We start from the raw sequence: 24,411 nt of genomic DNA on the forward strand, positions 1-24,411 counted from the left end.
AATAGGAATGAGAATGGGAATGATATTAGTGGGGAATGATAATGGGTATCATTAATTTAATGGCACTGCTTGGTTTAGTAAAGGAATGAGTATCATTATAAAAGATGCTGCTTGGTTATATCTTATTTGGGAATAAGAATGAGCTAATAATTTTTTTAAAATCTCTACATATTATATATATTTGTCATTTTGAAGGTGAGGATTTGGACATTTGCCATTATTTTTTCTCTTTATTTTTTCTATTTTCATTTATTTTATATAATATTATTTTTACGTTCTTATAGCACTTTATATAAGAGCATTGCCTTCATTACAACAAATAATATCTACAGAAAAATGATCCAAAATATAATTTTTGGTTATGCCAACTAAACAAACTATTACAAAATATTATGAACTGATGTATAACAACTAGGTTAATATCGCATGCTTTGTTTATAGCATATAAATACAAAATAACAACCTCAAAATATTCCAACATTGCAAAATAACCTAGTTGTGCAATATCAATTCCTCAGTTCATTTTACAAAAGTTTTATAAACCAAAATGATATGTGCCGACAAGATTTAGGGAGCAACTGATGGATAAAGGAAACCAAGCACAAAGGACCTTCTCAAATGACTTGGCAAAGCAAATATAACTTGAACTTTGGCAGGATCATTATAGCATATTTCAGCAGCTCTACCAACATCCATCGGAGATATGCCAACATTTAGAAGTTCATTAATTACTTCTTGCATCTTCTCATTAGAGAGGGATTCATCAGATTTAGACTCCGCAACCAAAGCATTTGTAACAATAGCATATTGTGATGCCATGTGATCGCATACGGACTCAAACTTAGTAGTAAAGCTATCTAACCTTGCATCAATAGTTTGCTGAAGTGTTCTGGGCTTCTTGCTTTTGCAAAAGGTTTTCCTCCTTGGTGACAGTTTTTTGCGCTTCTTTGTTGCTTGAGTGGTTGATGAACTACTTGGGGATCCTTGTGCATCAGATACTATGACAGGTTCATCTTCACTATCTGAGGAAGAACACACGGTCATATTTTTTGGACAATTGGCATTAGCACTGGCTTCAACAAAATCCTCAGCATGGACTCCTGTTGCTCTATCCCTACCCCAAACCATGTCTAGCTTGTGCAAATAAGGAAATCTAAAATTTAACAACCCAACTGCATTCTTGTGATTCTATACAAAAGAAAAAACAATTGAAAACAAAAATGTGTTAAAACTTAGCCAGAAATAACAATTTAACTAAAAGTACAATAGTGGATAATTATTTAACTTACCAAGCACCATTCATCAAACCATTGTTTCTCACAGTTGATCTTATGCTCAACATCATCCCATTGACAACCACTTTGCATACATATTTCTGAAATGAGATTGTACTTTTTCCTTAGCCATTTGATCTTAGAGTCAATGTGGGGATCAGCTTCCTTATCGAAATTGGGAATCCTGCTCACCAATATTTTGTGCACTTGAAACATGTAATTATTTTTGAATCCCCCATCAACTTTCCACAAAGGATCAGAAGCTAGTTCTTGTAGAACATCAACCAAGGCATCAATCTCCTCATCCTTCCAATATTGCTTGTTCTTTCCCCTCCCACGAACAGCCATAGGTGTAGACCTTCCTAAAAAAAGGGTAAGTGCCACCAAGCAAATAGTATATAATAAAGTTCACTTTCTAGAAAATATAAACTAATACAATAAACTGATGAGAGTTATACGAATATTATGTATTAAAAGATGTTAACAATTTCAATATAGTCACATAATGAAAACAATCACAAGATGAACCTAGAGGGTGCATTAAAAATAATAAAACAAACTATACATTGACAATATTACATATAAAAAGATGTTAACAATTCTACTACAGTCACAAAATCAAAACAATCACAAGATGAACATAAAGAGTGCATTCAAAGTAATGTAGTAAACTGTGAAAGTTATACATTGGAAGATATTAACAAATCTAGTACAATCATAATATCAAAACACCCTCATGTTCTAATCAGCATATAAACAAGCAATATGACAAATTACTAATCCACATCATTGCTATTGATTCCAGTAGTCCACATGTTCCACATGTTGGTTGCCATATTATTTCTAAATTGCAACCACTCATTAGTTGGAGTAATATTTGTAACATATTCTACTTCATCATCTTCATCACTTTCCTCATCCTCACTCTCCTCTTCTTCTTCCATAATTAATTCTTGAGGGTCAAAACTCATAAACTTGCGGATTAAGTTGTGTAGAAGGCAACACGCAATTATAATGCGAACTTGGGTTTGAATTGCGAAAAAGGAAGGCGATGCAAGGATCTTCCATCTTCCTTTCAACAGTCCAAAGCATCTTTCAATTACATTTCTTGCTTTAGAATGCTTCATGTTGAAGTATTCCTCCGCTGTCTCAGGTTGATGGCCATCAAATTCCTTGAGGTGATACCGTTGTCCTCTATATGGTGTAAGAAAACCATTTGCATTGCAGTATCCAGAGTCCACCAAATAATAATAACCTTTCAAATTGAAAGTTAACTTTTGGTTAAGTTGCACAGGAGTAAGATTAATGGAATTTTTTCACAAACGGGAAACTACAACATAATGTACCTCGCGGGACTCTTAGACCATGAGGCCTTGAGATTGCATTTCGAAGCACACGACCATCGTGTGCTGAGCCCTCCCATCCAGGCAATACATATATGAATTCCATGTTTGGGCAGCAAACACCTAAGACATTTGTTGAAATACATCCCTTTCTTGTGCGATATCGAGACTTCTCTTCACTAGGTGGTGTAACTTTAATCAATGTTCCATCTAAAGCTCCTAGGCATCCCTACCAATTCCAAAAAGAGATTTTTAGCAACATTTAGAATTTGGTTTGATTACAAGACAAAATTTTTATATTAATGTGATATATATTTTAATTATATTGTTAAAGTACCTGAAAACACTTCCATCTCTCATCTTGACAATCTTGAGTAATAGGCTCCGGCTTCTTAAGCAAAATATCATGTAATCTCATAATTGCATAAAGAACTTGATGGAATCGTCTACTCACAGTTTCTCTACTCCGTGAAAAAAGTAGACTAATTGTTCTACTTTTTTTATGGTGAGCCAAGGTGTAAATAAACATTGCCACAACCTCCTCTATGGATGCATTCTTACTAGGTTTTAACCCCCCAACATCTTTTACCATATCACACAATATTCTAAAAGTATCTCTGTTCATTCGAAGCTCACTAATACAAGCAGCATCACAGTCCATAGTCAAACTAAACATCCACCTCATTCGACTAATAATTTTCTCTTCCTTAGTTTTGATCTCATAAACTTTATTTCGAAGATACAAAGATAGGACTACATAATAGATGGAAAATAAGAAAACCAACATATTATTGGTTGTTTGTTGAAGCAACAACATTTTCTTTAGTTTGTGCCTTCGGTTGATCATAGGCGAGCGAGCCATTTTAATCTACACACAAAATAAACTGATAGAGTAATTGTAAAATTAATATCATGCACCTAGTTACCATAGCTAGGTATCCACTGAAAATGTTATTAGTAATTCATAAATTGGTAACCACATTGAAACATCATTTCCAAAAGTTTTTATTTTTTTTGTTTGTAAGCTTGCAAACAAGATGTCATGGGTCACTAGATTACTACATTTCATATCAAAAGCCAAAAATCAATACAAGAATTGAAGAAAGAATTCCAAAAGCTTTTGGAGTTCTAACTGATCTAAGAAAACATAAGTCCAAGCAATTCTGGAAATGATTCTTTAAAAGAGGACCCAAGAAAAAAATGACGAGAAGGAATTCTTTGCTTGATAAAGCTATTCTTCACCCCTATGACAACATAAATGAAAAATCCTTCTTTCTATCACCGAGTGATTTTGAGTTCAAATTCGGTACTGCAACAGTAATCGCAACCCTCTTGAAGAACGAAAAGCTACCATCGAGATCTTGGCGAACAAAATCATAAAATACCATCAATTTTCCAAAAAAAATTTGATGCCAGGCAAGATAAGGAGAAGCGAGAGAAAAAACAACAAAAAAAAAAAAGGAATACTCACGGAGAGAGGAAGTGTGTTTTGATAAGTTTGTGGCGGTGAAGGTGATGGCAACGATGGCGGTGATGATGCCGACGAGCTCGAGGACGGCGGTGGCGTTGAGGGTGATCGAGATTCTCAAGCGGTGGATAGGGTAGAAGCGACAGTAACGTGAATGGGTCGGCGGTGAAGGTGATGGCAACGACGGCAGAGGTGATGGCGACGAGGACGGCGGTGGCGTTGAGAGCGGTGGATAGGGTAGAAGAGACAGTAATGCGAATGAGTTCTGCGCTTTTGTTTGGGGGAAAAAGAAGAGAGAGACTCGGTAGGGAAAAAAAAAGGGGAAAAGTGGCTTTGTGCGTTTTTTTGGTCGGTAATGGGTTTCAATAACATGATTTTAGTAAGGAATGGATGATTACCCATAAATAAGGAATGAAACTAATGTGTAAATATAAAACCCTCAAACCAACCATCTACAATTCATTCCTTTCCCATTCCTTATTTATCAAACCCTCCAAACAAGCAGCCCCTCACTACGCTCTCTTCTTCGTCTTCTTCCTTCCGCCTGCCCTATTTTCCGTCGCTCCGCGTCCGAAATCCTCGCCTTCGGCCATTTGTCTTTACTTTCTACTTTCTCGCCGTATTGGGAGAGTTTCGTGTTCACGTACTCTGCGATCTCGAACTTTGTCCGGTGCCGTTTCTCTTCCATGCATTTTTGCTGTTTTCTTGATTTATCGGGTTGTTCTTGCTAAAAAGTCCCGCTTTACTTCGAAATATATGATTTTTAGGAATAACGTTCGAAAATTTCTTGGTGTCCACGGCACCGACTGATTTGCTTATTCCGTTCTTTACTTTTTCTGAGTTGTAACGAGTTCATCTTGTTTCTACAGTGATCGGCGGCCGTGGTGGCCATGTTCACCGAAGGGCTCGACCCGCACGCTCTCCGATGGGTTCGCGAGGTCGGGATTGACTATGGTCTTTCTTTCCCTGTGATTTTCTCATCTTTGATGGATTTTTTTGCTCGTTCTGATGCTGCTTGTAGGGCCATGCTTCGGCGACAAGTGTGCATCCGCGGATGGATCAGTTCGGCAACTTCCGAGACGGTGGAAGAGGGCTTGGGATACCCCCACCGGAGAAATTTCGGAGTGGTCACCTTCCGCTCGGCAGCATTCCTATGTCTCACGCTATCCCGACTAGGGTAGATAGTCAGTCGGGTTCTGACATGGATGAAACCTCCGATGCTGAAGCAGAGATCTATGGGATGCGCCATTCTGTTGATTCGTCTCCAGTGGATGAGGTCTCTGGTAGGAGAGTCCCCATCGGAACATTCCGTCCTTCTGCCTTTAGCAACCGGTCTACAGGTCTTGGTTCTACACAGAATTACTACTCTAGTGATGGGTACTCAGACATCAGCTCGTCAGTAGACACCACTAGGAAGCAGCCACAGCAGACAAGGAAGCTAGTTCAGTCAGAGTACATGAAAGAGGAGGATGAGGAAGACGGACTTTCAGACTCTGGTCGGAGCTCAGAGTTTTCCAGTCAGGTAGAAAGGCACAATACTGGCGCTACTGCTCCTTTGAGAAGTGGCTATGTTTCTGAGAGCTATTCCTGCAATGTGCCCCAGAGACCAATTGCAATTGAAAATGCTAATGCTGGGAAAGTTGGTAGGCATTCAAAATTCAACTACACTCACAATGCTCCCTCCATTGAGGGGGTTAGTGTTAATGTGTCTTCTGATAAGCTTGATCCATCCCCACGGACTGTTTATCATTCAAAGGGCTATTCAAAACACGTTCCATTGGTGGTGGATCCTACAGAAAAGGTTTCAGACTCTATCTTAGTGCTTTTATGTATTTTAGTTATGATATTCGAATCAGTGATGTTGTCCTCATTCGACTTCCCTGATTTGTTAACAAAGGCTTCATATACTCTATTATCTCATATGCCATTATGGGAGATGCTATGGTAGATTAAAACTCTTGGTCATATGAACCGCTGCAGGTTATTTACATTATGCCTATGATTTTATTACATTGGCAAGAAAATCCAACTTAAAGAAACATCGAATAAATAATCAAAATGGGTGCCAAAATCTTCAGTACAAGTTGACAATTAGGTATTGTATCAGAAGTTCTTATGCCCTAGTAAACCTAAATAGTTTGATAAAATTTGAACTTTTGCACCTAATTTCATCTCTCACTTAAAAGCAATTACTACGAATTCTCACAATCCATATATGTGGTCGTGAAGTAATTTGCTCTAACAAAAGCTTTGGCATTCATTTCCATTTAACATTATCTGCGCTTCTTTGTCGTATAGACCAACTGACATGTTATTTTATGTTATATATAAAATAGTGTTTTCTAATATATAAAGGGCACTACGGTGCATGAAGCTCCTGTCAATGTGGGGCGCGAGAGAAAGGTCTATTGTACGTAGCTTTCACATTGCTGCTTCTTCAAGGCTTCTCTTCCCTCCAAGGAAATCATTTTTTTGGAAATTATTCTCAAATCCTTTTCCAACGAGCTTTTATCCATCCTTTTCCAATGCTATGTAGATTGGGTCTGGGCGTTGCATCTGAAGGAAATAAGATGACATAAAGATGATCTTGGTGACACTTTATGCCCGTTCTCTTTAGAGGAAATAGAGGGAGTAGGGGGAGAAAAGGAATAGGAAATCATGTTTCAGTTTTTCTCAATTTTGCTTTTGTTTTCTTTGGGCACACCATGTACATGGAATGGAGCTCAAATCTGGTTCTAAAAAAATATTTTTTAGGTCTATTTTTGATTTATTTTTAAATCAATAAAATTTTGAAATTTAAGTTTCCCGTCCTCTTTCCATCCTTCTAAGGAAATTGAAAAAGGAAGCACCAAACCAGTAACCTTACCAGTTTATTATCCGGTTGAATTCTAAGAAACATAGTGTTGCATAAAGTTTCCAATCATCTCTCTCAAAACAGGAGTTGGAGTTTAAGTTGTGATATCATTACTATTGTGGAATGAAAGTTTCTTGTTTCTGGATTATGCTCCAATTTCAAAAATAATGACGGTACTGATTGATGGTCCTCATTCTGGTGTGATATGACATCTCTGACCATCCAAGTGCTCCGTCTGGTCAATTCCAAAAATATGAATAATCATACTAAGTTCTTAAAATACTGGTGGTACTGATTGATGGTTCTCATTCTAGTGTATGACAATATAGGTTCCAAGTTCTATGCATTATGAGGTCATTTTTTTTCCTTTCATGATCTATTCAAGCATCATTCACAACAGGTGTGACATCTATTGATTTGTTTGTCAATGAATATGCATGCAGGCTGGTCTTTCTGACTATCCAAGTGCTCCTCCTATTCATGGATATGACAAGGATATAGCTGATGATGCTTCAGAGCAAATTGCTGGTGTGAGATCTCCTGCTAAATCAAATGGCTCAATTTTCATGCGAGAGTCGATGTTCCCTGCCAATGCTAGAACCAATCAGTCTGAGACAACCACCAGGTTAAATTATCTTAACTGTTGAAATGTTTTTACATAATAAAGCATATCTAATTTGCTACCTATGTTATGTATTCTAACAACCAGCTTACCACAAAGGAACTGTCCCAATACTGAAGCTGCTAGATCCTCTAGTTTGTTGCCAGCTCGTCTTCCAACTTTTCATGCAAGGTATATCTGTTTCAATACTATCACTATTGATTTTTTTGGTGTTTCATATTTAATGATATTTTTGCAACTGACAAATTATTTAAATCGACAATACATCAAAACTGAATTCTTGGATGATTGTTTGACCTTCTTGAAACTGATGTTAGTGCTCAAGGTCCCTGGTTTTCTGTAATTGCTTATGATGCTTGTGTTCGGCTATGCCTTCACTCATGGGCTAGAGGTTGCATGGAAGCTCCCATTTTCTTGGACAATGAATGTGCTCTTCTACGAGATGCATTTAGGTGAGCCTTCTACAATTTTTAGTCATCTGAAGATATTCTGTTCTGATTATGTAAAAGGTTCTGAAATGAAGTTCTTGTTATTTGGACAATTAGATATATTCGACAAATCCAATTAATATGGGTTGAACTATTCAGTGAGCTTGATTAATTTTGAATGATAACGGACTTTTCAGGTTCTGCTTTAAGTAATCTTGTTTTTGCACTTCCTTCAGAATATTTTATTGGGTTGAACTATTTTTCACCATGTGCATCTTGATTGATTGTGAAGTGTATTGGTTTGTACCTGATTTGATTATTTTAAAAACCATATTTTGGATCATTGGTTACATTTTTAGTGCAGTTTGTTATAAGAAGGGTAAGGCTGTAGTACAACAGATTGGTATTAGCAGAAGATACTAGCTTAGGATTAGACAAATGGTCATTACATGTTAGAAGTAATTTGCATTTCGGAGGGCAAGCCAATATTAACAACAAAATGAGATAGAAGGGCAATTAGGTTCACCATATCATACTTAAAGCAATGTTCTACTTAATAACAAATGTAATCCATTTTATGACCTACTTTTAATAGTTATTGTTAGATAGGGACTAAATGAATTCACTTAGCTTGTCACATTTTGGGCTATAATTTCCACTTAGTAGGCATATACCCCATTTGGTGGCAATGTGATAAAAGAGAACCAAGAGCCATGTAACTAATTACTAACTCTAGATAAAAGGGAACTAACTATGCTCATTGTCACACTTAATACAACATTCTACTTAATAACAACTCATGCCATCCATTATATGACCTACTTTTAATAATTATTGTGAGAATCATTGCTTTTTGATAGGGACTAAATTGATTCATTTAGCCTGTCATGCTCCAGGTATAATTTTTATTTATGAGGAAGGTACCCCATTTAGTGACAGTTGGTGAAAAGGAACCAAGAGCCATGTAACCAATTACTAACTTTAGATAATCAAGAAATTAAGTAAACTTTATATGTATATATATTTTTGTAGAAATACAACAAAATTGTATACAGTGCAAAAATATCATATTTAAAAGAATACAATGAAATAAAAATCAAAAGGAATCAATAGGTCAAGATCAATTCTATGTATTAGCGAAATCAATTATAATGTCAAAAGGGTATCTTTGCTTGTATACGGGAGATAAAAAAAAGAAGCAAGCACAAATTTGCACTTAGTTGATAATCAAGAAAGATTATGTGCATTGATTAATATGTCAATAAAATAAGGTACGCCGTAATTTCATATTATGATTATATATATATAATCAACTATTTTTATTTCTTTTTTCTAATTATTGACAACATTTAGAGTCACCTTTGTTACTCTAAACTATCATTTTTTTTTATCACAAGTTAATATAATTTTACTCATCATCATTTAGTCACTAAGTATAAATCTAGCACCAATAATACAACTTCTGTGAATTCATACCAATAAATCCTCTAGGAAGTGAACACTAGAGCTAATATTCTCAAGTGTATGTATATGGGCTAAAGCCCTCATTAGGGATATACAATAACAATCCTTGTGTAAATAAGTACTGACTGTAGGTGACCCTTTTCTACCTCAACCTCATTTGGACGGTTAGGTACTTTGGTTTAAGGTTAAACTTAGAGTTCTCACTTTTTAGTTTTTTTTCTTCATTTAAAATTTTTAGTTTCATTTTAATTTTTTATACCACATGTTTTATTCTAAGTTTATATCTTATCGGTTAGTCTAAACAACAACAACCAAGCCTTTATCCTACTTAATGGGGTTGAATCGATTAGTCTAAACGATTAATATAAATTCACTTTTTATTATAAGTTGCGCAAATTTACTATATATTAGCATATGATCTCTAAGTATGAGCATATTAACATCTAAGTTAACAAATATCATAAAAGGTAAAACATATATAATGATAGGTATCAATTAAAAAATAATTTAAAGCAATTATTTTGATGTCGATTGCCATAGGAAACCCTACATGTTAACATGAAAGAATATCATTATTTAACCCCCAATAGTTTATTTTATTTTAAAAAATTATTTCACTATTTTTAAGTGTATTTAATCTTTTCTTCAAAAACAATTATAAAAGCATATATAATCATTTTTCTATTTATTCATTCACAATAAAATGTGTTGTATAAGTCAAAGGATAGATTTACACACTTCTATTTACAACAAAAAACTCTGAGCGTATGTGCTTCACTCAAATATGTATATACAAATATAATACGAAAATAACTCAAAAAACATGAAATAAATCTCTAATAATTATAATGTTTTTAAATCTAAAATTATCTAAAATTCCAAGTCGAGGGATCAAATCTTGATCTTGTTGCCTTGATTTAATCTCAATTCCTAAACAAGACTCCTTGATGCAGAGATTGAGGGTTGGGTGGTCTGGGAAGTAGAAATTTGGAATGAAGTGGTAAAGGTCTTGTAGAAACTTAGGCATCACATCATAGGGAGACTGTATAAAGAAATGTAGAAACTTAGCTATCACACCTAAGGGTTCCTAAGCATCACACCATAAGAAAATTGTATAAAGAAATGTGGAAACTTAGGGTGCGTTTGGTTTGCCCCATTTTCATTTTCATTTTATGAAAAACGCGTGTTTTTCGTTTTTCAGAAAATGACTTTTCCGCGTTTTTCGTTTTCTTAGAAAACGCTCTCTCATTTTCTTAAAAATAAATGTGGAAAACGCAAACCAAACGCGTTTCCCATTTTCTCAGAAAATGAAAACAGAAAACAGCATAGAAAATAAAAACCAAACGCCCCCTTAGGTATTTAAGGGTTCCTAGGCATCACACCATAGGGAGGTTGTATAAAGAAATGTTGAAACTTAGGTATCACACCTAAGGGTTCCTAGGCATCACACCATAGGGAGATTGTATAACACAACCAATGAGAACTCTCAAAACTCTGATATCTATTCCATATTCCAACATTAGAGCAGTAGACATATTTATACTAGGACTCACAAAGGACTCAAGTATCATAAATGCTAGTAGATAGACTTATTGAAAACGCAAAGGATTGATAAAGACACATAGGAAACTTAAAAGACTCATAAATATGCTATAATTTTCCAAACATAGGAAATTAAAGCATATTGGAATTGTTAGTCATTTAATGCTGACTTTTGACTTCAACCCTTAGGAATTGATGATCTTTATATCATTTCCCAAGCAGATTTATCATCTTCTAAGACATGCCAAATTAATAATAGAGTTTTAGAATCTTAATTTCTGCGCTTATAGACTTTTAATGGAGTTCCCCACTTGTCTCCATCACTCCTAATCACTAACAAATAATAATTTATATTTCCATCCTAAACTAGGTACCTAACCTAAATTAGAAATATAATAAATAAAATATTTACCTTTTTCCTCAATCGATGAAACAAGGTAGGCAATGAAACACATGAGCCAATTAACCCTAAACAATATGTCGTAGTTAGCTCGAAATAATAAATCTTCCCAATTGCAACTATATAGTTGCTCATCATTCTAGATGACAGGCATGACCAAGAAGGAGAAACACTAGAGAGACAACAAGGGAGAAAGGGGATTGGGAGTGGAGGGTTGTCGACAGTTATTGCTGTTGGTGCAATTTTCTTAAGTCAAGATTGATCCATTTGACTAAACTTGAGTTGGCTCAAGCTTGAGTCTTGATGTTTGAGTTTTGATGTTTGACAATATATGAAGATTGCAGGTAGGTCCGTTTGGGGAGATTGTTGGTGTAATTTCTCTTTGGTCAAGATTTGACCAGTTTGATGTGAAGAATAGTCAAGTAGGTCAAGGCTGACTGGATACTTGACTAGAAAGTCCTAACTGGAGGGTAGGCAAGGTCAAGACCAACTGAAAGGTTTGCAAAAAAGAAAATCCAAGTGGGTCGATGTTGACCAGACACTTGGTGTGAAAATCTTGATGAGTGAAGCCAGGTGAAAATCTTAGTGAGTGAAGCTAGGTGATGAAAAGTCCTGGTGAGTGAAGTTACGTGATAAGCCCTAGTCAGTGAAGTTAGACAATGAGGAAGTTCTGGTGAGACTGACTGGACACTTGGCACGAGATGGTAAGTCCAAGTGGGTCAAGGTTAACCGGATATTTGACACAAGGAGAAAAGTCCAAGTGGGTCAAAGGATTGACCGGACACTTGGTGGAGAAGTCCCAGTAGGTTAAGGTTGACCAGATGCTAGGCAATGAGAAGTCCCAACAGGTCACGGTTGACCGGATGTTGGGTGAAGGGAACCCTAGACTTAGGTTTGGAAGTTAGGATTTGATAATCGATTAGGTTAATCCGTGTTAAGCGATTAAGATAAAAGGGTAATCGCTTAAGGTTAAAGTTGGTGAGAAACAAAATGAAGCTGAATCGATTAGGCTAATCGATTAAGGTTGTTTTTGTAAGAAACAAAAGCTACGGTAAGCGATTAAGCATGGAGGCTTAATTGCTTACGGCTAATTCCGGTGCAAACAGAAAGCTTCCTAATCGATTATGCTTCAGAAAAGTAGCTGTTATGCAGATTGCTGATGTGGTAATCAATTAAGGCGCCAACGGTAATCCTAGAAAAGGGTTTTTCGTGCACTGTTTCATCAGAGCTCTCGACACAAATTCTCTCCGCTTCACTCCATCTTCTCCGCCAGTTCTTGGAAGCTTAGGGCTGAAGTGTTGCTGCACTTCCAAGCTTACAAGAGGTATTCACAAGCAACAAGAGATCAAGCAAGAAGGTTTTTTATTTGTATTTGTGTATTTACTTCTTGTTTCGAGTTGTATTTCATAGTGGAGTGTGTGCTCGGCGTGGATCCTTGGATTAATCACCTCTTCTTGAGGTGGATACAAAGTAAATCTTAGTGTTAGCATTGGGAAGTTTGTCGCTTCGAGTTTATCCGCTGCAATAACATCTACGAAGCGAGCAAGACGAGCCATTCACCCCCCTTAGCTCTGAAGTGTCCCAACAATTGCCAGCATGTGTGCATGGCAGAGACACATCAGTGACAATGCACAAAGGAGATGAGCCAAATCGCTGGTGTGGTGGTGTCGCATGGTAAAACAAACAGGAAGAAAAGAAAAAGTGGGCAAGCAGGAAGGAAAAAGAAAGTAGGATAGAGGAGATGTTGATGCTGGAAGTAGAAAAAGAATAAAAGGAGGAGAAGGAGATGGCGACGGGAGAGAAAGAGCGCATGTCAGGTTGGGAAAATGTTGTGAATGGGAAGAAGAGGAACGACCGATGTGTAAGTGAGAACGAGAGCCACATAGGTGAGGGAGAAGAGAGAGCAAGTAATTTCGAACTCCTAAAAAATTTCCTAATTTGTTCTTTGTTCAGCCATAAATTGGGCAAAAGAATTCTAAATCGACTCTAGTTCAAACCCTCTTAATTCTAATCACCACACCTACCGGTCCTACCCGATGTGTTCAATTCAAATCCAATTTGACTTCAACTCGGTGGCCAAAATTTATTTTGACAGCCTGGTTCAATTTATTTTATTGTTTATAATTTTTAGAAAAAAACTCAAATTTAAGGCGTGGAAAAATTATAAAATTTGGTATTCAATATAGCTGCCTGCAAAAAAAAAAGCGTACTCATGAAACAGAAGTATTTTTTTCCTCTGAACTTGTGAAAATCACTTCTGAAAATCTTAAGCAAATTCCTCTCATAGGACTCTTCAGCATTCATAAAATTGCAGGATGCAACTCTTTAAACACCAAAAATTGATTGGCTGAACTGTATATGTTGACATTTGAGGGAAAAGTCTAAAGTAGGAAGATGCAAGATGTAATTGCTTCCGTGCATTTGTCAGATAGTGGGAAAAACTTAGGCTCAGTTTTCTAAGGGGAGAGAAAATAAGGTGGAAAGAAATACAGTAACTGGGAATAAAACCTTGGAAAACCACTGAAAATATTCTCTTTCGCATATCTCCTGTCGAAGGAAAAGGTTTACATGGGAAAAAAAAATTCAAATGCTTCTTATGAAGTGAGAAAAACCAAAATTTGGTAACACTTTCCCCAAACTGGTGATCCATAATTCTTTTGGAGAGTTGGTGAAGCCTGAAATGCTCCTTCCTTGTATGAGGAGAACATTTGGAGGGCTGGTTAGTGTTGAATCATAGCAAGGTAAGGGTAGTTCCATTTGCTGGAGGTTGGTTGACGTTGATGTTGCAAGGTCAGTTGAAGCTAGTTAGAGGGGGATATGGATTGGGAAAATGGAAATCGAGGTGTTTGAGGAGGGAATGGTTTTTACCTATTTCTTCTGAGGGAATTTGCAAGGGGAAAAGGGGTGCTCCAAAGTGAAGAAAAGAATTTTGCACTTCTGGTAGTTCTCTCTGTCATCTACAGAAAATAGAGTTCCAGTCTGAAAAAAGGTATCGTCATGGTGCTTCAAATAATTTAGGACATCATATATATACATTTTAAAAATAAAAACCATCCTTTAAAGGGAATTATAACTTATAAATTGTTGGTTGCCTTTTGCATGATGCTAAGTTAGATCTACTGACTTTGGCAAAGGACAACCAACAAATAACCTGCATCCCCAAATGATAGTATTCTAACAAAGAACATCTCGTGATGAAAAATCCAAATTGAGGTCATGTCTAATCAAATATCAAATGGATAGGAAACTCAACCATTAAAGATACACGGAGAAACAGCTAGAAATGGATTCTATGATGACAAACCAAATTGTAGCCATTTCTAATCAAATATCAAACAGACAGAAAACACTCATGATTTTGGGTTTAGGGTCTTCTGATAAGAAATATGAGATAATAATGTGAAGATTGAGATCCTACTTAGGAGAAGATTTTAAATTTTATGATCATAGGTTTAAAGTGTAGGATCATAAGATCCATCATTTTTAATTTATAATATTCTAGAATTATATTTGACATTTATAATTCATTATATTCACTAAATGGATTATTATGAACATTTTAAATGGTAGCATTCCAATAATATGAAGCATAAATAAAATTATTTTGATAGTAAATATCTGAAAATACAATGGAAATTCATGTTCTATATTATGTAGCAAGTAGCATTTTTTAATTTTATCTCTAAAATTTCTAGTTGAATATGTATACATTTATGTGGTCATGGTTTTTGGGATTGAGATTCTATGGAAGAATGGTAATCAAACATAGAATCAAATTGTAGTTTGTAAGTTTCTTGGTCAATTCATTTCCTACTTAGGATCAGTTCAGACTATTTTGGATCGTAATATTCTAAGGTTCAGCTGAATACCATGGTCTTGCTGGTGATATATACGTTCATTGACCATATTATGTGAAAATAAACTCCATGAACAAATGTGGAGCTGGATGAATGAGCTTAAGATGAGTTTTTTTTTCTTACAAATGGCAAGAGCTAGGACACATGGAATATTTGCTTGAGGTTTTCAAGGCGGTGAGTCCAATTGCTTTCTTGAGATTCAGTGACAAAGGTCAGGAATGAATGATCACTCACAGCAGAACAGGCATGGGGAGCTTAATAATCCTTAATGAAATGGGTATTACTTAATAGGTATGTAAGCTTACCGGTAATTTGTTCTAATAACTTCATGGAACTTAGTTTTGGGTCTAGTTCAATGTATATTAAGTGAAAAGTGACTAAACTACAATTTACCCTGCGCACCCCATGTTTCTGATTTCATTTGTTAGGGACCCATTTAGTCCTTAATTGACGTCAACAGGTCCAAATTATGGCCCACGTTCACTCAATTAGACCCAAAACAAGCTAAACGCAGTCTTGCTTATGCTGATTTTTGCAGTGCTTTCATGTGCCAATACATAAATAATATAGTTCCGGTTTGACACCTTAAATGGTTCAAAAATTGAAAATTTAAACTTTGGCATATAGCCTCACATAGAGTTCATTGGATGATAAGATCATGAAGCCAATTCCAAAATCTTGGGACTAACACGATTCAATGATGGTGATGATCAGGCCTACACAAATCACTTTAATTGACATTTTAATCATGCAGGAATGCTTAATTTTTAGCTATTATCTGAATCTTAAAACAATATGTTATAGAAAATTACTCATTTGGATAACACAAATTTTAAATTGTAAGTTGAAAAAAGATTTACATAAAACTTTCTGATGATCCAGCAGAATAAATTCGGTTTTCACTAAATGTAGTTTATGCTTCTTTTTACACATTTGTACAGTGTGCGCAAAGTTTTATTACAATCGGAGGAGGAACTTCTAGCAAAAAGATCATCGGAGCTTGTTTGTGAAGGTGCTGGTCCAAAGCCTAAAAAGATCGTAGGCAAGATGAAGGTCCAAGGTGTTGTTTTTTACGCTTCATATGCTACTTTAAGTTTTTATTCCTTTCTATCTCATGTAATTTTTTTTATTGTGTTCGTACATATTCATTCTATGTTTTTTTTGCAGTTCGCAAGGTTAGAATGGCGCTAGATATTCCCTCTGGATGCAGTTTTTCATCATTGAGACAACCAATGGTAAATCTGGAGTCACTTAGGCTCCGTATGTTGAATCTGCAATCAACTCTCTCATCAGGATGGGAATCACTTCGCAAAGTTCGTGTTATGCCCAATCTACCAGCAAATAGTTCGTTCTCAAGGCACAGTTTGGCTTACATGCATGCTAGTGCTCAGTATATCAAACAAGTATCTGGATTGCTTAAAATTGGAGTTGGTACTCTGCGTAGTAGTAGTTCATCATATGAAGTAACGCAAGGTTTGTGTTTTAAGTTTAAATTAAAAGTTAACAGGTGAAATAAAAATAATATCAACTCATCAGGTGTTAGTATCCTCAGAGACATACACTTGTCAGTTAAAAATAAAAAGTTCACCTGAAGATGATCATATTAGGATGCAGCCTGGATCCGGTGAAACACATGTCTTGTATGTACTCTTTTCTGATCAAAATATATTTTGTACCAAAAGATAACTGATGAGCACATGCATGGAATTTATTCACACTACACTAAAAGATTGCGTGGATGTCCTAAGTTTTTTTTCCTGCTTATGTACAGCTTTCCTGATAGCTTAGGCGATGATTTGATCATTGATGTCTATGATTCCAAAGCCAAATCTTGTGGTCGAGTAGTAGTACAAGTGGCCTGTATTGCAGATGATCCTGTACATGATACTGTTCTTGTTCATTTTATCAGTTTTAACATGATTGTCATACTGAACCTTGAATTTTGTTTCATGCAGAATGATAAACTTCGATGGTGGCCTATCTATCATGAACCAGAGCATGAGCTTGTTGGGCGAGTACAACTATACATAAGTTACACAACTAATCCTGATGAAAACAATGGCTTGAAGGTATGAAGAGTATATCATCTTTTGTACTCCGTGATGATCATCCTTTTTACTGTCAAATGATCATTAATTAACAACATCCTCTTCAATTTACTTGAATTATAAGGATCAAACATCCATGTCTAGATGCATTCTTATATGTCACTCAGAAAATATCTTATCTATTATTTCTTAATTCTATGCTGCATAATTACTTCTTCAACTTTTTAATTTGGTGCTCTTCGGATTGCCAAACCATTGTAATGTAAGAGAATAGCATAACGCCTGAGAGCTTGAACTGTATTCACTCAACAAGGTTGAAAAATACTACTCCAACGCTGACTCTTGGTTCCTTGTTGATATTCTTTGAATTTTCGTTTGCTTGTGTATAAATTGTGCGTTATATAATTTCACTGCTTTCATATTCTTTCCTTCCTTAAACTTTTATTTTCATGCATTGTAGGCAATACTAATCCGTGCAACTTTTTTAATTTTTTTTTCTGACATATCAATTATTGAATGTAGTGCTTTAGGAGTTAAATCATTTTTATCCTTGTTGTGATAACAATATTTCTCTGTGCTACACCAATATCTTATTAAGGCAATATATTAGCTTACACTCTATATTACAAATCTAATACAGCTCTTCCCCGTCTTATATATGAAAGGAGTTCATGGATGTCTGGCCTTGTAGTTTTTTTTTTCCCACTTTACAGAATGGCATATTTCTCATGTTGCTCCATTATCGCTTCAACTGAATGTATGAATTTAATTTTCTACTCCCATTCATTTTAAGATCACGCTGTCCACCCTAGCTGAGAGTATAATCTATCAGTCCCTACTTTTATATCTGTGCTGTTTGCCATGGCGGGAGCTATCTGTTTTACGGAGTTACCTGCTGTTACGATTGGATAAGTTGCTGACAATGCTTGGAAAGAACAAACACAATTGTGTTAAGATATTCTGACCAAGCTCTAAAATTCATCCTGTTCCAGAATTTTGATCCTTGGCCAGAATACTATAAATTTGCCGTAGCGTTGTGGTGACATTTGGCACTTCAGCAAACATCAAAGCATGCCGAGCCAAAGCTGAATTTATATTTGTTACACACTTTTAATAGTCTTTCACTTATTTTTTTTATAAATAAAACAGTAGCAATTAGACATACAATAAAATTAAAATTTTATTATATTATATCATACACTTACTCAACATACTTTGGTAGTTGTTAAAGCACGTTGTGATGAATTTAACTTATTTAATATTCTTTTTCACATTTTTTTTACTTTTAAGAAGATTATTTTAATTATATAGTTGAATTAAGAATAGTTTTTACTCAAATTTACTTCTATATGAGTGGAGATGAATTCATGTAAATTTTACTCCCATCATCTTCTTCCATTTGTTTAATTCTAAAAATATACTAATAGTTAGATAATCAATTGAAGGAGTAAGATAAGAAACATAATTTGACGTGTGCCAAAATTTGCTGAGTGTTGGCACAATGCAACTGATTGACACTTGTAGAGCATGAGAAATTAGCAAATTAACTGTCTTGATTAGTATTGAATTATAGTAATTTGCTAGAAGGATACATTTCGATTGTGCTGCTTAGCACATGAGCTGCAGTCAGTGAACAAGTGATGTATTTGTCCTGCTAAATTATGCTAGCAGTCAGGGAACAACAGCAGTTGGGATAGAGATGCAAGAGGAACTCATTTAGGAGACTAGGAGATTAAAGAACACATTTGCAAGAGTGATCTTTAAAAAAAGCCTGAAAGAGACTATAGAAATAGTATTGAAGTACAACTTATTGTACATAGTACCATGGTTAGCAAACTATTGTACACAAAACAAGAGGTGTATTTTTGAGGAAAATAATCTCTACAGGTTCTTGATGGATACCTGTGATAGATGTGAAACAGAATCGGTTGAAGGTTTTAAAAGGGAATGTGGTTATTGAATGTCAGCATCATTAACAATCATGGCTAGTGATAACTACGGTTTTATGCTGATTCCATTTTTTCCATGATGGAAGTGATACCTGGAATCTCGTACAGTAAAACTAATACATACGAGTAGTGAAACGATCTAAAACTTTATCCCCTTATAGCTTTCAAAACACGTTGTACAGAACTCTTCTCCTAAGACTTATTTAAATAAATCCATGCCGATGTGGTGCATCTCAAATAGGTTCAACTAGAAAGCAGTTAAAACTGTCTGGACATCAGAATCAACAATGTGAATAAAAGGAAACTTAAAGACCTGAATGTTCAACCAACAAAAATAAGGAATCCCACATATCTACCAGCAATTATATCATCGACTCAGAAAAGGAATCTCAACATCCCAACTACAAAAAAAAACAATAACATAAACAAATAGAAGAAAGCGCAAGACCCTCAGGTGTTGCAGTGCCTAGTGCGAGCTAGCTCATCCATCAAGACCCATCGTCGCCTCATTACCTGCACCATATGGATTTAAGACTTAGCAAGTTCAAACATTTTATAGCAAGAATTAAACATACAATCACATGCTATATATATATATATAGAAAATATCTTGAACATTTTAAATTTAAATCTCTTAGTACCACGAACCTTCAAACTTTAATAAAATAATATCAAACCTTAACTTTCAACATCAAAATATTTAAGTGAGTTCATATCATTGAATGTGGTCCCTTTTTCTTTTCCTCAACCTTTGTTCGGTTGACCAAATTTTTAGCCTAGTACTAGGTTTGGTAGTGTTCCTCCGTATCCTCTAAGTTGGGTTCCACGATCAGGTTTCCGGTTTCCTCTAAGTTGGATCCTTATCATAGTACTAGGTTTGGTTGGGTTTCCCGGTATCTTCTAAGCTGGTTCCACTTGCCTTGGTAAGGATTCTGGTATCCTCTAAGTCGGATCCCACAATCTCTTTTCCTCTGATTTGATAAAGAATTCCGGTATCCTCTAAGCCCAATTCCTTTATCCGTCACATTGCCACCTTCATCAATGATAAAAATAGCTTACCTTTCATGCATTGACAATCATATTTTTTTTTTTACTTTGCATGCTAAAACATATCGTTAATTTTTCATGCATCGAAAACCTTACTAAAAGTTATGATAAAAGAATTAAAGGTGCTTATACATGAATATTAAACAAAAATACTACAAATACTAATGTTGTTTTAGGGACCCTTCCCGGATCCCCAAGGTAGCAGTAGATATCCGAAATTTTCAGCATCAAAATTTCAGCCAAAAGTCGATAGAATTTTAGTTAAAACAACGCAACCCTCCTCCATTGACACCAGCCTCTTTTCCTTCGACATAGCAGCACCCCCTCTCAGCCCTCAACCCCTTCCAGCATCCCCAAGTCAGCAACAGATTTCTGAAATTTCCAGCATCAAAATTCCAGTCAAAAGTCAATAGAACTTCCGTCAAAAATAGCACAACCTTCCTTCCTTGATACCAACCTTTTCCCTCGACATAACTACATCTCCTCAGCCCCTCAAACCCCCTTCCAAAGTCCCCATGGCAGCAGCAAATCTCGAAAATTCCAGCATCAACATTTTCCAATAAAAAAGTTAGAATTTCGTCAAATCGCCGTAACAATTGAAAAACGTATTCGTTAATAATAAAACATGCATCAAACATCAAAACATACATAATATGATCCATATAGTGTAGAAAACGATGTTAGAAATCTTGCCTTAGTATTTTGTGGGCGAAAAGATATCGAGCGTGACGTAGGAGAATGACGTGAGGCAATCCGACATCATTCTTCCTTAGGGCTGCTAAGGGTAGGGGAAGAGGGAGGGCTGGCGGCAACAATACAAGGGGGAAATAAAAATAAAAAAATCCTCTCTCAATGAAATATATTTAAAAGGGTAGGGAAGGTTAGTTGGCTAGCTAATTTGGCCGGGTCCATTAATTCATTGCCTTGGCGCAACAGTAAAGTTGTTGCCATGACTAAAAGGCCATGGGTTCGAATCCTGGAAACAGCCTCTTGCAAAAAATAAGGTAAGGCTATGTACAATGGATCCTTCCCCGGGACCCCGTATGGCGGGAGCTTCGTGCACCGGACTGCCCTTATATATATATATATATATATATATATATTATGACCTTAAAAATCAATTAAATAACATAAAAATCAGTTTTTTTTTCTGCACTTCAAGTAGCATCTTTCAGCCAAGTAAATCCAATTGAAAGAATTGCTATCTGATAGCTCTTATATAACAAAGTGATGCAATCTGGAATGTTTTGATGCAAATGAGATTTCCTTATGTTGGTGCTCAGCACTTGATAGCAAATATGAACAAATACTGACATGAAGATGATTGAGCATGGTTGGCAAACACAGCCAATATATGATTGGTTGAGTTGGATTCAGATCAAAGAATGTTGATCCAAATTGGTGATAATCCATTGAGATATTGGAGAAATTGATTAATTGCTTTATTTGTTTAATCTGATTCCCACTTGGCGCCAATTAAAGTGGGAATGTTTGGGGTATATTTGGATGAGTATCACTAGTGATTTAGAGAGAGAGTGCATGAGACCAATAATTTGCTCCGAGGAAGATCGGTGTTGTATGGAGGTAGACTAGCCAACAATGTGTATTGTACAACCATGTCTGCGAGAAGGTGACTATGTTTGCTTGTTCTTGAGCATGTTCTAGGAGGAAGATGTGCGTTGTTGCAAGAGAGGAGTTTGTCTTCTTTATCTAGCACACCTACATGATTAGAGAACGAATGGACTATGGTGGTTTCTGTAGGATCGAAAGAGTGCATAGAGGGGGGGGGGGGTGAATATTGTACTCTGAAAACTTTTCTTTTTAGCATTTTAAAGACAATCAGAATATGCAGCGGAAAGTAAATGACTCGTTTAGTTACTTGGTTCGGAGCCTAGGTTGACTCCTACTCCAAGACTCGCGATCCTTAATCGCAGCGTTGGACAATTCACTAAAACTCTTCTTTACGAAAACCTCGGAAAGAAGCAGTGTGTACAAGAAGATGAGTAAGATAGTAACAACCTACTATCTTACTTGAATTAAGTACAATGCAAGCAAAAGAAAGTTATACCGACAGTATATAAAAGTTGAGGCTTGGTCGGTACTTCTTGGAGCAATAGATGAGTAGTCGTAGCACGAATCGTAGCTTGCACAGAGATGATCTTCGAACAGATTTCTTGCTTCGTTGCTTCGTTACACAACCTCGGACCTCGAGCTCACTTTTATAAGAGTCGTCGACGTTTGGTCGATCGATCCTTGCGTTCGGTCGACCGAACCAACTTTCTTCCATCTTCGCTGAGATCTGATGCTGATTCGATCTTCGGCATTTAATGATCATTAAGGGCTTGGTCGACCGATCCTTCTTTTCGATCGACCGAACAGGATCCTTTCCTGTTCGTTGAGATTTGCCGAGATTCTCACTACTGCACCTTTAATGTGATGATTGTTCGGTCGACCGATCCATGTATTCAGTCGATCGATTGATAAGCTTTCCTTCTTTGTTTATGCTCGATCTGTGCAGAGTCATCAAGGTTCGGTCGACCGATCAAGCTTTGATTGGACCTGGTCTGTTTTGGTCTGAACAAATATCTACTCTGAGTTGACCTTGTTCGGTTGACCGAACTTGCAAAACAATGTTAGACAATAATTCTGCAAAACAGATATTAGCACAGTAATAATAAATACATGAGTAATAATAATAATAGACAGTTCAACTGTCTTGATCTCAACTTGGAAACCTTCCCAATTTCTTCAGTTGGATCAACGACCTTAGGTTGTTCCATTCAGGAATACGACCTCACTGTCGCTCCTCCAGTTGCTTACCTCAAGTTATCTGTCAAACATTGGTCCTCCAGACTTGTTTGGACTTTTTCTGCTTAGTGTTTGATCACCTGATCCACTAAGGTCTTTCCTACAATACTACATTAGCCAGCAACAATAATACTAATACAGAATGCTATGGGAAAACTAAACTTAGAATCACCAAGATCCGCTGGTCCGATCAATCGCGCGCGGTAGACCGGAAACCATCCGATCAACCTCGCTTGGAGTTCATTCCTTCAAGACTTCTCATTACCTAAGGTTATCTCCCCCTAGGATTTTCTCCATCTGACTTCACTCACCAGAACCTAAAGTTACCACCCCTTGGGGTTTTCTCCACTCGACTTCACTCACCAAGACTCAGTATTCGACTATTCAAGGATAGGTCCTTCAGACCTATCCACTTGGCTTCCACGATTTACCGAGATTTCCCTTCCCTAGCATACAACTAGGACTCAATATTCAGCTACCAGGGATAAGGTCCTCCAGACCTATCGAATCTACTTGGCTTTCACGATCTATCGAGATTTCCCTTGCCTAGCCTACAATTAGGACTTTCCAAGACTAAGCTCTATTAAACATACTTAAATATATTTGTCGGACATTAAAACCTTAGAAGTCGATTGCAGCAACAGTTTCACATTATCAAAATTATTTAATTAACAATTAATGTAATTAGTTATGAATTTTAATTATAATTAATAATTTAAAATTTTATTAATTTTTAATAAAATTTTAATTATTAATACTTAATAGTTTGCTATTAGTTAATTAATTTAATAAATAGCTTAACTAATATCATTTAATTTAAAGAATTAAAATTATTAATTGAATTAAATTATAGATTTTGAATTAATAAATTAAGTTTATTAAGTTTATGGATTTTATTAAACTAGCTAAATTAAATCAGATTTTAAATTAATTAATCTAACTACCATTGAATCAATTTAAATTGGATTTTATATCTAATATAAATAAATTACTTTAATTGACTTATACAAAATTGATTTAATTGAACAGAATTAAATTAATTAAATTGATCTAAACAAAGACTTTGTGACCTGTAATATGATTATCTAATCAAATATAGGATTCATGTTTTTTAGATTGTTAAAAATACCTTTTGTTGTATCATTCAGTAAATATTATTATTATTATTTTTGATTTTTTATATCGATTCTGATTTTACCAATCCCACTTGTGTTTTTGAAATTTTTGATACATACCACCCATGTGATTGAGAGGTGATGATAATACCAAGGTTTAAAATATCACGCCTTGTTGCCCACTATGGGCGA

At 35.8% G+C, this 24,411-nt stretch overlaps 3 protein-coding genes across 4 annotated transcripts in view; 1 reads left to right on the forward strand and 2 right to left on the reverse strand.

Moving 5' to 3' along the window:
* Positions 1-474: 474 nt before the first annotated feature.
* Positions 475-4,456, reverse strand: LOC122026183. The gene is made up of 3 exons (XM_042584831.1): positions 4,089-4,456; positions 1,290-1,636; positions 475-1,188 (listed from the first exon to the last, which is right to left on the reverse strand). Exons 2-3 carry the CDS (start codon positions 1,620-1,622, stop codon positions 568-570), a joined length of 954 nt encoding a protein of 317 aa, XP_042440765.1. The 5' UTR covers positions 1,623-1,636; positions 4,089-4,456; the 3' UTR covers positions 475-567.
* LOC122026184 (protein ALP1-like) lies at positions 1,608-4,094 on the reverse strand. Its single transcript, XM_042584833.1, has 2 exons — positions 2,621-4,094; positions 1,608-2,529 (listed from the first exon to the last, which is right to left on the reverse strand). Exons 1-2 carry the CDS (start codon positions 2,721-2,723, stop codon positions 2,051-2,053), a joined length of 582 nt encoding a protein of 193 aa, XP_042440767.1. The 5' UTR covers positions 2,724-4,094; the 3' UTR covers positions 1,608-2,050.
* Positions 4,457-4,538: 82 nt separating the features above from the next.
* The window catches only part of LOC122026182, a 37,311-nt gene continuing 17,438 nt past the window's right edge, over positions 4,539-24,411 (forward strand). The window contains exons 1-11 of one of the 2 annotated variants that reach the window (XM_042584830.1): positions 4,540-4,755; positions 4,955-5,023; positions 5,107-5,886; positions 7,383-7,564; positions 7,649-7,732; positions 7,879-8,013; positions 16,194-16,312; positions 16,420-16,725; positions 16,805-16,892; positions 17,024-17,129; positions 17,208-17,321. In XM_042584830.1, coding sequence (XP_042440764.1) covers positions 4,976-5,023; positions 5,107-5,886; positions 7,383-7,564; positions 7,649-7,732; positions 7,879-8,013; positions 16,194-16,312; positions 16,420-16,725; positions 16,805-16,892; positions 17,024-17,129; positions 17,208-17,321 — 1,962 coding nt within the window. In that variant the 5' untranslated portion in view covers positions 4,540-4,755; positions 4,955-4,975. Of the gene's footprint in view, positions 4,756-4,954; positions 5,024-5,106; positions 5,887-7,382; positions 7,565-7,648; positions 7,733-7,878; positions 8,014-16,193; positions 16,313-16,419; positions 16,726-16,804; positions 16,893-17,023; positions 17,322-24,411 lie in introns of both variants that reach the window. The other variant, XM_042584829.1, reaches the window with a different exon arrangement.

Source organism: Zingiber officinale, chromosome 10A (genome assembly GCF_018446385.1).
Source record: "Zingiber officinale cultivar Zhangliang chromosome 10A, Zo_v1.1, whole genome shotgun sequence".
NCBI lineage: Eukaryota > Viridiplantae > Streptophyta > Magnoliopsida > Zingiberales > Zingiberaceae > Zingiber > Zingiber officinale.